The 17,558-nt window shown below is 45.2% G+C and overlaps 1 protein-coding gene across 5 annotated transcripts in view; it reads left to right on the top strand.

Moving 5' to 3' along the window:
• Positions 1 to 17,558, top strand: part of Tenm4 (teneurin transmembrane protein 4) — a 761,032-nt gene that overhangs the window by 568,820 nt on the left and 174,654 nt on the right. For all 5 annotated transcript variants that reach the window (XM_036186680.1, XM_036186679.1, XM_036186681.1 and 2 more), the window contains 3 exons: positions 5,779 to 5,949; positions 12,675 to 12,889; positions 14,414 to 14,624. In XM_036186680.1, the coding sequence (XP_036042573.1) occupies positions 5,779 to 5,949; positions 12,675 to 12,889; positions 14,414 to 14,624 (597 nt within the window). The remainder of the gene's footprint in view (positions 1 to 5,778; positions 5,950 to 12,674; positions 12,890 to 14,413; positions 14,625 to 17,558) is intronic.

Genomic DNA, 17,558 nt, shown 5'->3' on the forward strand with positions numbered 1-17,558 from the left:
TGCATATACTGCATTTTGATCATACTCTCCATTGCTCTCTATTGCGCCCTCCCACTGTTCACCTTCCTTTTCCTTCTAGCTCCCCTGTGACTTTCATGTCCTTTTTTAAAAATCTGTGACACAAACAGTTTCATTAGGTTTGCCTATAGATGGGTGAAAGGTGACTTACAGAAGCATGAACATCTTACCACTGGCTACACCACGACAGAAAATGTCTGTCTTCACCAGCAGCCATTAATTGCCTATAGATCTTCAGGGATGGATGGAGCCTCAGAAGACCCTCCCTGCTCCATGATTGGATGTTGATAGGCTCCACCTTGTGCAGATAATCCTAGCAGCAGCCGTGATTTGAAGAGTACAAAGGTCATGCCGTGAGCAGAAGGCAGCATTCTACAATGTTCGACACAATCCTTCTGCCCTAGTGTTCTTGTCTTCTGAGCCTGGGAGAGGGCGATAAAGATGTGTCATGGATGGTGAAGACCTTTTCCCACTATGTAGGCTGTCGCTTTGTCTTGTTGACCATGCCCTTTGCTCTACAAAAGCTTCTCAATTTCAACAGGTCCCATTGATTGATTGTTTCTCTCAGTGTCTGTGCTACTGGTGTTATATTGAGAGAAAGCCTGATCTGACCTAGTCTGGTGATCAGATGGCCAAACACCCTAATGGTCGTGCTGGAACTCTCATCCAATAACTGAAGGAAGTGGATGCAGAGATCCTCAGCCAGGCCCCAGGTGGAGCTCCAGGTGTCCAACTGTTGAGAAAGAGGAGGGACTGTAAGAGCGTGAATTGTTGAGAGCAAGATTGCAAAAAGCACAGGGGCAAATAGCCAAACGAATGGAAGCACATGAATTATGAACCAAAGGCTGTGGAGCCCCCAGCTGGATCAGGCCCTCTGGATAAGTGAGACAATTGAATAGCTTGAACTGTTTGGGAGGCACCCAGGTAGTGGGACCCAGGCAGTGCATGAGCTGGCTGTTTGGAACCTTGGGCTTACACAGGGACACTTTGCTCAGCCTGGAAGGAGGGGACTGGACCTGTCTGTACTGAATCCACCAGGTTTAAATGAATCCCCAGGGGTTTCTTGGTCCTGGAGGAGATGGGAATAGAGGGGAGGGGTTGGGGGGGAGGTGGGGGTGGGGACGGGAGGGGGAGGACAGGGGAACCCATGGCTGATGTGTAAAATTAAAACACAAATGTAATTTTTAAAAAAAAGAAATTTCCAAAAAAAAAAAAGGATGTCTCACGATGGCTGAGCAGTTCCAACAGGCACATAGTCTCAGCATTCTGGCCAGTTACTCTATGTGCTGCTTAAAGAAGTGTCTCTGACCAACACCGCCAACAGCACTAATCTATGGGACAGATATATTTATGCAGAAGGCAATTTGACAGACACATCATGTCCATTTAGCAAAATAACAGCAGCACTTTCCCAACTAAGGCCTATGCTCTCCTAGCCTCGGGCTCCTTATGAGGTTTACAGTGCCAGATTAAATTCCCTCCTGTCTATGGGCCTGAATCCCAATGAGAAAGTGGCTGGTTACCCCTGTAACAGACTTGCTGCTATACACCAGTGGGTGCCTCTTGCCTAGTAGGTTAGTAGTGAAGAATCAGCAAGGTATTTCTCAGCTCCATCATGATGTCCAAGGCCGTTTCCCTATCACTGTCCTCCATTGTTATTTCAGGGTGGCCCAGTCTCTGGGGAATCAGTCACAAGTGGTTTTGAATGGAGCTTTGCTTTCATAGGGGTCTCTTCCACAGGCCCCAGAGACTACCTGTCACCCTCACAGCTGTGTGGGCCTCTGTTACTACCAGGGAGGCAGAACAGAGAGGATAAGATGTCAGCACCCCACCCCATATACTTCCAGCTCCCTTCTCCCACTAGAGACTGTCTTACTAACTTCCCCTGTGACCCTGGACTTGGGAACCAGATTCATCTCTGAGACTCTGCCCTCCCACCCACCCAAACCCTGCCTCCTTTTTTAAGAAAAGGCTTGCTTCTGTATCTTCCTAAAATTAAGAGAAAACTCTGACAACAAAAATGTTTCTCTACTTGGAGCTGTGAGCATTCTATTCATTCTGGAATTAGTTAATTCTCATGACCTTTTAACAAGACAGCACTTGGCACTCTTAGATAAGATAATTGACTCTAATGGGGGAAGAGGTGCTGCTCATTTAATGGTGTACATCTGAGTTGTGTGTAGTTCAAGGAAGTTCTCCATTACCTTTGGAGTTGCCAATATATAGATGAAAGCAGTGGGGAGGTAACTAGAAATGTGAGCTAATTCCACGTTTCCCTCCTTGCAGGCAAGCTGTCCCCTTATTGTCACCATGACTCAGAAGTGGAAAGCAGGGCGAAGCACCTGGCACAGTACTCCTGGCTAAAAAGGTGCTCAGTTGGTAGGAGCCGCTGCTGGCACTGGCACTGTTATTATCAACAGCACAAACCGATGCCTGGGGAAACACGGGAATTAGCAACCCTTGACAGAGTTCCTTGCCACATGGTATCACACTGATGATATGGTGCACTAAGTCATTGTACCCTTACAACATGGTACTCCACTGACATACCCCTCTGACATTGTATCTCCCTTACATACTGCACCATTGACATGAAAGCCCTCTGACATGGTACACTACTGTGCAGTACCCCACTGACACGGTATACACCTCAGATACAGTGCCCCTCTGATGTGGTATTCCTCTGACATGGTATACTACTAGCCTAGTACCCACTGGAATGGTATACACCTCTGATACAGTACCCCTCTGACACAGTACTCCACTGTTCCAGGACTGAAAACACTATGGAATGTATTTTCCCATTTCTCAGATAATACTACTGCAGCAAGGAAGCAGCAATTAGTGTTCAGAACCAGTTTGCTTACTCTGGTCCCACATCATAGAAACCAAAGCAAAAGACCATTCTCCCTGTTGTCACCAAAATGCAACCTCCTGGTTGAATCAAGTGCCTGTCCCCTACATGATTTGAATATGGACCCGGAGTCACAAGAATGTGTTGTGTGTGCCAAGTTCCTCTACAGTGTTCTGTGACTTAAAGGCTGTTGTAGGTCCTCACATCCACCATCCGTGAACTTATCAATAGCACGTGGGTCTGTTTCTCAGCATCCTGTGGAAGAGTCCTATGTTTCAGCCTGCAGACGAAAAGCCCCATGAGGCTGTCAGATGTCCAGGAAGGGGTGTCTTATATTGCGAAACAGAGCTGATAAGAGGCAGCGGTTAAGTGGGTGGAGTCTGGGCTCCATAGAAAGACTCATGGTGAGAGTTTTCAGGTCTGGGCAGATGTGGGTTCTAGACCAGACTCTGCTTCTTGTCCATTTAACCCTGTACTTGCCAGTTGCTCCCTTACCTTCACATAGTCATCTGTAACAACTGGCTATAAATGTTCACCTTTTCAGGTTGGCATGAAAGCTAAAGTATGCATTGCTCTGATTAGTTTTAACACAGTGTCTGGTACAGAGTAAAACATCTCAGTCATGGTCTTATAGATATCATGGTTTCAACTAACTTTCTGATTTTTCTTAAATTAATTTGTATTAAAACCTAATATTTGTTTATCCTCTCAAAGTTGGGTCTAGTGGGGTTGCCATGAGAATTCGACATAATGTGTATAAGTTACCAGACCCACATAGTAGGTAATTAGTCAAATTCCCTGGACCTTCCTGTCTCTATATATCCTCCCTGCATTTCTATGGTCCTTCTTCTCAGTCACCCCCTCCTCTGGGCCTTGACCTTCTGAGCAGACTTCCTAACCCATCTGTCTTCCCTGTTTTACTGTGGGCTTTGGCTGTCTGAGTCGATACTAACACTCCAGAGCCTGCCACAGAGGACCTTTAAAAATAGCTTCATCAGTGAGATGAAGGGGTATTGCATATACCGTGGTGTGGGGTCCACAGAGGTGAAGGCTTGCTATGTATGTGAAAGGTGGAGTAAGCATCCTAAAAGTGCTGAGGGCAGACCACTGACAAGGTTCAAGTCTTGTTCCATTTTGTAGCATGTTTTTTTTTTGTTTGTTTTGGTTGTGTGTGTGTGTGTGTGTGTGTCTGTGTGTCTGTGTGTGTGTCTGTGTGTGTCTGTGTGTGTGTCTGTGTGTGTGTCTGTGTGTCTGTGTGTAATGTAGTAATGTGTGAGTGTGGGAACATGCATGCCACAACACTCAAGTGGACATCAGAACACAATTTTCAGGGGTTTGTTCTCTCCTTCCACTTTGTTGAGGCAGGATTTCTTTTGTTGTCTTTACCACTATGCATACTCCAGACACCAGCTTTTGGCAACTTGCGGGGATTGAACTCAGGTCTTCAGGCTTGTGTAACAAATGCTTTTACTAGTGGAATCTCTTCGTGGCCCTTATTTTTGGTTTGTGAGAGGGTCTCACCAAATGGAGTAGACTGACTCCCCATCTCTACGGATCTTCCCCTCACAGTCTGCCTCCTCGGCCTCCCCACTGCTGGGGTTACAGATGTGCACCGCCATGCCCATGTCAACAGCTCCGTCTGGATTCCCAGAGTGAAACTGCCACAAACTAGATTACAAATCTTTTAGGAACCAACTTTCACAGCCTTCTCAAGCATTGGATATTCCAGTGTTCGTTCTTGGGTGTCTTAGCACCTCTTCTAGATTGCTGCAGCAGACAATTTGGTAGCTTGCTACTGGGGAAAAATATTTTTAAATCAGGAAAACGTGCCCATGGTACAAAATGAACATGTGCAGAACAGCTCCCCCCACCACCACCACCACTCCCTACAGCATCCTATTTCCTCTCAGGGATCACCTGGTGTTACGACAGTCTTTCATGTCCTTCTAGATACTCTGTACAATTTAAAGGCAAAAGCAGTGTGTCAAACACATTCTTCTGCAGGTAATGGTTTTTCTTCTGGAAAAAATAAAACACATAAAAAGCTTTCTCAGTCTGTTTGTGATCTCTGCTATTATGTCGTGTGGATAAACCCTACCTAACCTCTTACCAATGGACCAGTTTACAAAATTTTGCTATTAAAATTATGCTGTAATGAGTAACCTTGTATATACATAATTTATTAGATGTGTGAGTATATCCAGAGTAGAAGTTTCTAGAATTGGGACCTTGAACTCCCAGGGTAAAGGGTGAATGTATTTTACATTTTATGGCTTTTATCACATACCAATTCGTGCTCGCACCAGCAAAGTGTGCGGGTGCTTGCTTCCCACCCTCTGCCAACATAGTATTTTCGGTCCTTTTCGTCTTTGCCAAAGCATATGTGAAAGACAATATTTCAGTGTTTAACTTAGATGTCTTTCACAGTGAGCGATGTTAGGAGCCTTTTCATGTGATAGAGAGCCCCTGGCATTTCCTCTTCTGTCCCATCCTGTCCATATCCTGCGCCCATTTTTCTACTGCATTGTTAAATTTTATTTATTGGGGGGTGTTATTTTTCTATTAAGGAAACAATCCTTTGTGATACCAATCACAGCTCTCTCCTCTAGATTGTCATTTCTCTTTTGAAGCAAAAGGTCAAGACCTCCTAAAACTCTGACTTCTCTGACCCATTCCCAGCGTCACCAGACTGTGAGCCCCTCGAGGGCGGGGCCTCAACCTTGGTCATCACTGTGCCCCGAGTCCCCTTGCAGGGCCTGGCACTTGAAGAAATCTCTCTCCGGGGGCTGTTGTTGAAGTGAGCTTTGGGTCTGTGTTCCCCACCCCAGACCCCCTTCCCTTGTGGATTAGGAGTTCCATTTCCACCTCCAGCAGAAAAGGATGACTTTTTTCATTGCTCACCACAGCCATGCACCTGTTTGGCCTAAACTGGCACCTGCAGCCGATGGAGGGGCAGATGTATGAGATCACGGAGGACACAGCCAGCAGTTGGCCTGTGCCAACGGACGTCTCCCTGTATCCCTCGGGGGGCACTGGCTTAGAGAACCCTGACAGGAAAGGCAAAGGAGCCACCAAAGGTAGGGTTGACGCGTCGTCCATGTTGTGAGTCCTCTGTGTCTGCCTTTGAATGGAGAAGGCCTCCATCCTGTACATCATGTGCCTGACTCCAGCTCATGCTTCCTCCATCCTGTACACTACATGCTGGCTGTGGTCTACCTGTGTCTTCACCGCCATTTCCTGTCAGTGTGAGCTCAGAGCAGGGTTCGGAAGGACCCATGGTGCTCTGCAGTATCCCATTCCATGCTGCCAAGAATGCATTAGGGGCATTGACATTGCCAGCTATCCATCTTTGGGTGGGGTTGGGGGGAGCACTTCTGGGAAGCCCTGTGGGATCAAGATTCATGTGTGGGACATAGTAAGGAACAGTGTGTTCCAGTGAAAAGGCTTTCGGACCATGATTTTTAGTGGAAACATTCCAGGCGATCAACCCACCCCAGTGACCCGGAACAAGTCACTAGTATATCTGACCCAGCTTCTCCTTCTGCAGTAGTAGCAATAATTACTGTTTACTCACTGTATCAGAACTTCTTACTAAGGTAATTTCATTGTACACTTAAACCTCACAGAAACCCAGTGAAGTAGGTATAATTTGTCATGCCCATTCTAGGTGCAAACACAAATGAGCACATGAAGTGACGTGGCCCACAGAATGTCAGAATTAAGTATGTGAAGGGCCAGAGGTCCGTCCCTCCCTCCATGCGTTTTCCCACCTGACCCACCCCCATGGTTACAGGACCTCAAAGATGACATGGCTGTGAAATCCTGTCGTGCAGTGAGGCAAAGATATTTCTACCCATGACAGAGGTGGTGGGGACATTTGGGGTCTGGCATTCTTGAGTGTGAGTCCACAGACGCATGTTTTGAATTTCTCAAGGGTCTTTGTAACAGTTCAGAAATACAGCTTCCTCCACGGTCAGCCAAGAGTGGCTCGGGCTCACAGGCGCAGCCGCCTTCCCTTCTGCAGCATCTATTGTGCTCACACTGTCGCTCCGCTGCCCCCCAGTCAGCAGAGCAGCCACGTCTCCTACTTCACAGCTCACATCAAGCTTCCTCTTGCCTCACCTCATTCCGGGGCCATATCTTCTGGGTCTCTGTGTCCTTTCAAAGATTTGCCTTTGGTGAAAAGGGTAACTTGTGCTTACTCAAAGTACCTCCTCATGACCTCTGCAATGTTGATCCTGAAGTTCAAAGTCAGCTACTGACCTAGGGACACATTTAAGGGACATGAAAAGAGGAGGCTTCTGAAAGAATCAAACCTAAGTACTTACCCACTATTTAGAAAGAAAAGGCTAAGCCTCTTCATCTTTTTAAAGATTTTTAAGGCCTAAAACATTAAATAATTCATGCCCCTTTGCCCAGTAACAGTGTAGGGAAGAAGGTAGCATGTATGAGGCCATAGAGGAGTCAGTGTGATGTAAAGAGACACTGTGGTGTAAGCTTAGGCATGTCCCCTGAGCTGGGCATTCTAGGCTTCACTTCTCTCCTCTTCAAAAAGCACTGAGCTCAGTGCTCAGAGCACAGGTTCTCTATAGGGTGCATTGCAACTTACAAAATCCACAGGTGAAATTTCTAAAAGAATCATTATTGGTGAAATTATTAAGGCCACTCCATGTAGTTAAAAGGGAGGTTTATTTTGTGGGGTAACTTACAAGTGAAGGGATAGGTAACAGGGTCTGGGAAAGGTGTGGCACAGTCCAGCAGTGTTCTCTGGAGAACTCTGCTTGGTCTACCTCCAGCGTCCAGGGTCCAGGAACCAAGAGAGCCCTTGCATCTGGATCTCGGGTGTTCAGTGCCCTCTCTCAGCCCCGCCTTGTAGGCGAGACCATTGCTGAAGCCTCAATGAGGTTGGAACTTCCAGGTCAAAGTTGGAATGACTACCCACTATATAGGACTAAGTGATGTTCTTTGGGAAATCTTTCTAAGCAAGGTGGTACTGTCCATGGTCCTGTTGGTGGATTGCAATGCTCACACCAGTTTATACTGTCTCTTGCCATTAGTGAAGACTCATAAAGGGACAACTGTCTTTAGATCAGCCTGTGAAAACACACTTAAAATGTCTCTACTCATCATGGAATTGGCAAAGAGTCTCCTGTAACACAATGTAGTTTCTTCCCACTGTGATCCCTAACAGACATTTCTTCAGCGGGAGTTAAGTCTATCTGAAATCTTCTACTCTAATGAAATTAGTTTGCGGGTTGTTTGGGTTCTCTTTAGTTTTTCCGGAAAGGCAGGAGGTGTAGATAAGAGACAACATAAAATTGCACTGCCTTATTGGCTTATTTTAATTGAAATATTTTTTGCTTAAAGGGATTATCTGTCATTACTGATGCAAATGGAAATCCTGTTTATAAACTCCTTAAATGCAAGGCAGTACTGGAAAACAGTCAGCAGCAAGAGCAATTACTGTGAGAAAAAAATGCATGTGCCTGGAAAGCAGAGGGAAAGTTTCCTATAGTCTATGGGAGACCACGTGGTTCTTTCCCACCCCACCCCAGTCAAACCAATGTCTACTCAGTTTCTGTTTTTAATTGTGATGATGATGATAAACCTCTGCTTCCTTAGACTGTATCTCAATAGTGAAAATGTTAACCCTACTGCAAGGGCACATTTCTGGTCCCTTCTGATAGTATCAGGGAAAAGCATCAATTACAAAATTAAGATTAGCGTCTCTGCACCATGATGGTGGGAGTAGAAGTATGAGGTGATTAAAAGGGGGTGAGTGTGCCTTGGAGCCACACAGCCCCAGATGTGGTTCTCAACCCAGTCTTTCTTTTGTTCTGTTAACTTACACTAGTTTCCTCATCTGTCTGGCCTTAGTTTTCTTGCCCATAGAAGAAGGGTGAGGATGGCTCTTCTCAGAGCCCAGCAAGGGGGAGCTACTCATCTGGAGTGGTCCTCAGTTCAGCTGGTGTCCCTCATCTTGTCCACCTAGTCTGGGGCTGTTCCACTTCAGACACTCAGGTTTGGGATGTCTGTAAAATGTTTTTAAAGTACATTTTTTTAATTATATAAATTAAATACATGATAATCTCAAGACTGCGTTTGTCATGTCTGTGAGAATAACATCCAAGTATAATTTATACTGTATTTTCAAAGTGGCTGTAACCATTTTAGGGTCATCATGGGACACAAACCAAGTGTAGCAGCTTCCTGAAACAACCCTGAAAGACCTTGTGTTTGCATTAGTGGGGAAGGGGGACATCATTGAATAAACAAGCATTGATGACACTTGACTTGGTGGGCTAGGAATAATGCTTTCTCTTTGCAATGGAATCAAAATTGCCCACCAGTTTGAACCATGCAAATTGCTGCATACAGGCTCAGCTGGGCTCTCCAAAATGGAACAGCTTATTTTGATAACCAAATAAATTTCAAACTGTTGCTAAGGAAACTAAGGGATTCTTTGTGCAATCCATTGTATTGAGAAGAGTAAAAACAAAAAGGTAGAGGAACTGTTAATGGATTAGAAGTTTAGAACGTGGATAGATGTGTCTCTGGTCAGGAAAGTAGAGACTGTGATTGGGAAGCATGGGAATTCCAGTTCTTCCAAATAATCCACATTTGATGGACCTACCCGATCATTTCATCAATTAGTTGAGAGAGATTTCTTTACAAGGTGATTGCATATTTGCACAGCATTGCTCTAGAAAGCCTGACTCTTTCTAAATTTAAGAAGAAAAAGATGGTGATCAACAGAATCTATGCTGTGAAACTAAATCATGCTGTTGGGAGGAGTAAGGTCTAAGCTAAGCATCACATGCTATTTGGTAAGGCCTAGAGATACCTCATAGTGAGTGGCACAGCATGCTTCTCAAGACTGTCACCAGACCCTGGCTACTCCATGGCTTGTTTACAGCTCCTTAATTAATAAAAATGATCAACTTTCAAACCCTGGCATACCACAGAGTTCTTAACTGGACTTAGGACCTGGCATTTACCCCCTGAGCCCCATGAGTCACTGCTCTTTGAGGGGGGTCAGTGCACCCCATCACCACTGAGGGTGTCTCTTCAGATATTTAACTCATCACTCATTTACTAAGTCTGCAGAGAAGCCGTATTCTAAGAGGTAAAGAGGTTTCTCAAGTGACTTCATCTCCAACTGGCTTCTTAAGCATTCAGAGACTCAGTGTAGAGATGTTCTTAGTATCATGAGAATCAACAGAACTAATGAAAACGAAGGCACTTGACACAGCTGGAACTCATTAACCTCTGCCTGCACTACTGTCTCTTCCAGTAATATCTGTTATCGTCCAGAATATACATGAAGAGATGAGTTTGATACTCAGAATGTTCCCCCTCTACCAGTCTCTAGCCTCGTTCCCTACTCTTCACTGCTTTACAGTGGGGCATTTTATATTCGAGTCCTCATGCTTTGTGCTCAGAATTAAAGTCAGGAAATCTTATGATCTGGACAAACAAAAAGGCAGAATGGGTTTTTCTTTCGTCAAGAAGGAAGGTTTTTGTTTGTTTGTTTTTGCTCTTCCAGCCCCAGCCCAGCCCTGGCAATCTCAGGCATCTTTCCCATGAACTAAAGGTGGTAAAAGCAGTCCACTCTTTCCTCTCAACCAGCAATCTACACCAACAGTTGGTCCAGTGTGGAGACAGAGTCCCCCCACCCCACCCCCAGCCTGGCCCACATTCCCGAACCACTAGAAAATGCAATGAAAGAAAAATCCCCTCCTGTCACTTTATTGTGGCAAGAGCCACATAGCCCTGCCTAAGCCTCCTGCCTGAGGTTTGGAGGGTATCTCTGGACCAAATCTGACCTGTAAGGTCACCTACATTACTGTCTCCTCTTTGCTGTGGAGAAAGGAGCCCTGTTGGCTAAAATGAGGGAGCAGTTTTCCATTATTTATTCTGAGACACCAGTCCTAGCCCTTGGGCTCTGACTCCTTACATTCAGAGGAACCCTGCCCCCAAATTATCAGTCTGTGCGTCTCTCTCAGCCCTTCCTAGGAGTGAAAAATTCAGAATGTACCCTGCTTTTGTTTCATAGGCCCTCTTAGTTCTGCCTTCCTGGGAAAACTTAAAGCTGAGGGTGTACCACTTTCTACCTGCACAATAAAAGGGTTTCAGTCCTGGGAACTCACAGATCAGATGAAGAAGAATGTGAATAATTCTCTCCCATCTTAATGCTTTGTGAATTGGGCTCCTGTCTTTGAAGTTTTGTGACTCACAATGTGGAGGTTTGTGTGCCCTCGTTTTCAAGGTAAAAGTCTGGGCACATTCCTTCCATAAGGAATTAAATGCAAACTCTTTCCTGTGTTAATGATAGAATATCCATGGTACTTTTATTGACAGTGTGCATTTTAACATTTTTTTGCTGGCACATTTTTAATTAAAATAACACTTAATGGTTTGAAGCTAAAAACCTGATGTTTCTGCCTAGGAGTTTATAAGGGAATGATAACATATGGAGAAGTTTAACATTTAAATTGAATTTTATTATTTAAAACAGTAAAATATTTTATGACTACAACAATACCCTGCCAAGCTCCATTTCAGCATCAAATGTGCTTTGTAAGGAGTCTTCCGAAGCTGGGGTGGGGGGGGGAGGCGGGGAGACATTGTAATTTCTTCTCTCCAAATGCTTTTTGTAAAAAGTTCCACAAACGTGTTTTCTTTGCAAATGATTCTTGTTGTCCTAGAACATCTCTGAGTATCTCTAACCACACAAAAAGCCTTAAAGCCAGGATCCCAGGGGCGGTTTACTACTGACAAATACAATGGAGCCTGTTGGCTTGGTTTGGGTTTTTCGGGGTCCTAAGGGTGGCCTTTCCAATGTTCCTGCCCCTCTTCCCCACTCTTAAGAAGGCTGGAAGTTAGGACTTAGCTCACTTATAAGCTGGTGTGTTTAATTTCTATGAAGAGGAAGTTTAGTAAGTACCCTTCCTTCCTGGGGTGTGCTGAACCCCCAGAAAGCAGCCACTGCTGATTGACAATAGAAATGAGCAGATCTCATTCTTGAGTGCCCTGTGCCCCTTGTGGTACAAGGCTGAGGGCTGGGTTAAATTTCTAAGTATGCTATAGATTTCATCCTTGATAAGTTTCTTCAACCATTTTAATACACACACACACACACACACACACACACACACACACACACACATACACACACACTGATGCCCACACCCACCAAAATACAACAGCCCCTTCAGACATGTTTCCTCCCTTCTCCAGAACTCTTCTCCACCATTGCCAATTCATAGCCCTGTCCCAAACCCAATCCCCCACTCACATATGTAAACCTGAGGGTGTGGCTTCCAATTTTCACATAAACATAAAGTACTTCCCTCTACTCCCATCATGCCTCCTGATTCCCTCTGTCCTTCCTACTTTATCATACAGCCTTTACACACACACACACACACACACACACACACACACACACTCACTCACTCACAAAATCACAAAGTTATTCTCATGTGACCACCAATGATTATTTTTAGGATCAAAATATATCTTAACAAGCTGTGGCATTATGCAGTAAACAGATGGTCCTTTGGGAGGACCCATACTGCTTTGGAAGAATGAATATTTTTAGCAGAACAATTTCAGCATCACTGGAGGAAAAATTCTAGGCTATCTTACTCCTGTGGAGGAGGGGGAGGGGGCAGGAAGCTAGCTGCAGACCTCTGTTGGAGAGTGAGGCAGAATGCAGCCTTGGATGTTAGGACACTGGTTCCATATTATGTTTGGCTAACCAGAATACTTTTGTCTTCCCTTCCCTGTGTCTTGGTAGGAAAGCCAAGTAGTTTCTTTCCAGAGGACAGTTTTATAGACTCTGGTGAAATTGACGTGGGCAGACGGGCTTCCCAGAAGATTCCACCTGGAACGTTCTGGAGATCTCAGGTGTTCATAGACCACCCTGTGCACCTGAAGTTCAATGTGTCTTTGGGGAAAGCAGCTCTGGTTGGCATCTATGGAAGAAAAGGCCTTCCCCCTTCCCATACTCAGGTAACTGGACCACACACATCGACTGATTTCATGGAAGCCAGCTCAGATCCTAACCCAGGTCAGAAACCCAGCTGGGTCCTAAAGCCTGAAGGGAACTTCAGCTTATTTTATAAGCCACTCACCCATTTGTTCCACTAACATCCTGCCTTCCAGAAAAGTGAAGTTAGCTCTCTGGAGCTTCTTTGGAGAATTCTAGGACACCTCTCAGCTGCCTTTCTGCTATCACACTGCCTCCTAAGTTACAGCAGGTAATGTGACCGACCTGAAGAGGAAACCACACGCTGAGCATGAATCCTCTTGCCATTGGCTATGCAAGCTTGGGTTCATGATTCATCATCTCCTTGAGAGTTTCCTCCTCTATAAAGTGGGGAGTAACAGTAACCGCCCAGTAGAATTCGTGTAACAAGGAACATTCACAGAGCCCTTAGCATAGGACCTGGCTCAAAGTAAACAGTACTTTCCTGGCCTCCTGCATCTCCTCTCTTCTTCAGGATTGCACATTTATTTGCACACATGTACCAGAAATAAAGATATTGGCCAAGTGGCTGGGAGTATAGTTCAGGGACAGAGCATGTGCTTAGCACGCTGGACTCTGGATTCAGTTTCTGACATCAAAAGAGAAGGGGAAAGAAAAAAAGAAATTAGAAGAGGAGTCATGAGTCAGAGATAACAGAGGCCTGTGAAACCTACACACACACACACACACACACACACACACACACACACACACCACTAGCTTTGGAGTTAAAATAATTAAAACCATAAACATCCTAGGGCCATATGTGGTCTTTTTAGCTCCAGCATTCAGTTAAGTTTTAGCACTATAGCCAATGATCAGGTCACAGAGCTATAGATGAGCCTGATCCCTGGTGACCACAAAGCTATCATATAGTAGTCCTGAATGCCACAGCTTCAGTTTATGTGAGATAAATATCTTCCATCTACTAAAACCTAACTAGGTAGCTACTTGGGGTTCTTCCTAGTGAGGCAGCAGGGCTTAACCCCCCACCTGATGTTCACACTGCATGATGGACTTTTCTGGAATACAAGTCAATTGATTGAAATACAAATCAATTGGCATCTTTGTTTTTGACACAGCATGTAATTACTGATGGAAACCAACTTAGCTCATGACTAACCCAGCTCCACTTAGTGTTCCAGTCTCATTGCAAACCCCTAAGATGACCATCCATACTTGTGTGAACCTCTGGTGATCACCAAGTGGCTGGGTTTCTACTGAAAGATCTGCCACCGAAGAAAACGTAGCTATCTTAATATACACATAGTCAAGTAGAGACTTGCATGTCCCCAAATGAAAACAGAACACAACAATGAATGATCATTAGTTGTGCCACATTCACAAAAGAATTAGAAGACTGTAGATCTGGGGAGGACTTGATTGGTCCACTCTCTTGGCTTCCTTTTCTGACTCTTTCTTCCCTTCTAGACTCCCTAGGAGAGTTCCTACATGGAGCTTGGCAGGTGGGGGTGTCCGTTGCTAATTTTACTCTCTTTGTTCTTTAGTTTGACTTTGTGGAGCTACTGGATGGAAGAAGGCTCCTAACCCAGGAGGCAAGGAGCCTGGAGGGTCCGCAACGCCAGTCACGGGGTGCCGTTCCACCATCCAGCCATGAGACCGGTTTCATCCAGTATCTGGATTCGGGAATCTGGCACCTGGCCTTTTACAATGATGGGAAGGAGTCTGAAGTGGTCTCCTTTCTCACCACCACCATTGGTAAGCAGCCATGCCCTCCATGGTGTCTTTGAATGAGAGGAAGGCCATGGATTCAGGAGATGGTGCTGGCAGGGTATTGGAATTGAATACGTCATGTCCAGAGCTATAGCTGCCGCTCCAAGCATGGTACAAAGTCATTCCAAGTGGACTTCCTGGATAAGGACTCAAGTTGCTGGATAAGGGTGATGTGTAGACCACCAGATGTCTCTTAAGAGATAGGAGGCAAAACTGACATTGAGATAGGAATCCTGGGTGGCAAGCCACACAGAGGACACATCTCCCCTCATTGGCACTTGCCTCCAACCTGTCTTTAAAGCCTCACCTAGTTCAAGTCGCTGATTGGTTGTTTGGGTCTGGTTTGGTTTGGGTTTGGTTTTACTTTTGAAATCAGCAAATGCTGGCAGATGAGAAAGAAGAAATCAGTTTGAAGAGAGAGTGGAAACTGAAAAGCTAAGAACTGGAAGAGCAGGCTGCGGGTGCACTTGGGGTTTCACTGGTAAGAGAGATGTCCTGTTCTCTGACACAGTGTGAGCCTTGGTATGAGAGGTGAGTTTGAAACATTGTCCCTGCGCCTTGTAGTGGTAAAGGGCCTTGGCCACCTCTAAAGTCTACATGTGTGTAGGTAGCCTAGTTCCCTGTTAAACAGACGTTCTTGTCTTTGCCGGTATATCCCTTCTCATAGATTTTGTACCCTCCTTAGGTGGCTACCGTATGCAAATGGATAGTCTTAGTTTTCCAAGTCAGAATTTTTCTGACCGTCTGTTGGAAGCATTAGGATGCAGTCTAGACATAAAAATCCTTAAAGGAAAATAGAACTTCACCATAGCATAGACCCAAAGTCCCGAACAGGACTGTTGCTTTGGGAATGCTTTAGGGTACCTCTGAAAGCTCTTGGTCCTTGGCTGGGAGTCTCTCTGACAAGGGAAACAGAGTTGAAGGAAAATATCTCAACTTGGTACTACGTTTCCAACCTTCTTCCAAGACCCCTATTCCCCTCTTTAACAGCGATAGTCGATGTTTTCAGCCCATTCCCCTCTTATTAGCAGTTCTGCCTCAGTACTGAGGAGAGTGCGCCGTTCTGTTAAATGGAGCATGACTGATGAGCCTCTACTACACACTCAGCCTTAACATTCTGCCTTGATGGCAAAGAAGGGGATGGGCACCCAACAACCGGTGTTGATGAAGGAAATGTCCCTCTGCGTTGTCCTTGACTGGCAATGTAGTCTGTCTCCACAATGCACATCAAGTTTCCGTGGGCAATGCCCTTTGGTTGGTAGAGAATAAGCAGGAGCACAGCCTTTTCTCTGCTCCAGGTTCCCTTCAGCAGCCCTGCTCTAGGTGGTTGCCACACTACTGGTTTCCCTCTGGAGCAGTTTCTTGTGTGGTGTAATGGGAAATAGAGCTTAGTCTGGAAGCTCTACCATGAACTTGCCTTTTAACATCATGTGGACCACATATTCTTTTCCATATCTTGGTTTCTTAAGATTCTGGAATCTGAAGCTGTGTCTTAGTAACTGTTGGTAACATGGAGGGCAACATTATAGCTGCCAGGCCCTGCCACTAGAGGCTGGGCTCTGGCTGCACCAGCATCTAAACTGGTACTTTTCAGGTTCTGCTAGGCAGCAGTCATGACATATTTTCTTTCTTGATATGGTGACTTTGATTTTGGGACATAATTCTCATGTCCCATGGTGCCCGAGTTGCCTGCTCTCCCAGCCTGCCTCCTCCTAGGCACAGTTAACACGGAGGAATAGAGTATTGAGCCTACACAGAGCTGGGAGCATTTACGGTCCCATTTCTGTTTTAGTAATCAAGTATAAATATGAGAGGTTATTCATTTATGTCCCTAAAGAAAGCCATTTTTAATTAGGATTTGCACCTTAAAACAGCAAGGAAATAGTGGGATGCCCCTTAGCCATCCAGTGGCTTGTCAAAGCTTGATAGCCTGCTCTCTTATAATTAAAGTATGGTCTTCCTTTTCATCCAGGTTCCTCTCCTCTTACCTAGATGATGAAAATTGTCCCTTAATCCCTTCATGTGTGCTAGAGCCACTAGGTTTTATTGTGCTTCTGTATATCAGTGCATTGAAGACCTACCCTACAGTCTGGGTAAAATGCAGAATCTGCTCCAGCAGGTCGGGGGGGGGGGGGCAGCACCCACTGGAGCCAATGCTGCTGTGCATGTTGTGAGCAGCAACGGGTTATGGTCACAGTCCTTCTCAAAGGCTGTCAGACTAAGGAATCATCAAGCAAAAGTTCAGATTCCTAGCCCTTTCTTCAGAAATTCTGACTCTGTGGGCAGATGGGAGAGTCCCTGTACTCTTCCTGTCAACAAAGCTCCCCAAACACCCCATGAAAACTGAGTCCTAGATCCTCTTTCTCTTGTAATCCCATGTTGCTTCTGTGGTCGTCAATGGCAGGTCACCCCCTTTCTGTCTGGAAAAAAAATGTTTAACATGGTAGTTTGCAGTCCCTGTTGTGCTGATTAGAAAAAGAAGTAAGAAGTGCCTGGTACCTGCATGACCGCTGCATGTACTCTGTAGATGGAAAGTTAGAGTGCTCTGTCTCCCCCCTTTCTCCATCCATTTCTCTCACTGCCTTTCTGACCTGTCAGCCTCCCTTCAAGCCACGATGATTGTTTAATGAACACTGTTTTTTTTTCCTTTAATATAAAAACAGACTGGTTCTGATGTTGCTATTAATCCCTCTTTCCCGAGAGTCCCCAGCATTGAGTCTCAGCTGTCTGTGATCGTTACCTGTGAACTGTGAGCTGTAATTTGTCTTGGCAGGTTAATTAAAAGTTTAGGTCTTGCTTTAGCAAAGTCATTATGGTCCCAATATACAATTATAACTCTCGGGTTTGCTTAACACACAAATTGGAATATGACCCTCCTTTCATTACATGCTGAAACACAGATCGAGAATTCAAGAAGAC

This window comes from Onychomys torridus, chromosome 1 (genome assembly GCF_903995425.1).
Source record: "Onychomys torridus chromosome 1, mOncTor1.1, whole genome shotgun sequence".
Classification (NCBI taxonomy): Eukaryota; Metazoa; Chordata; class Mammalia; order Rodentia; family Cricetidae; genus Onychomys; species Onychomys torridus.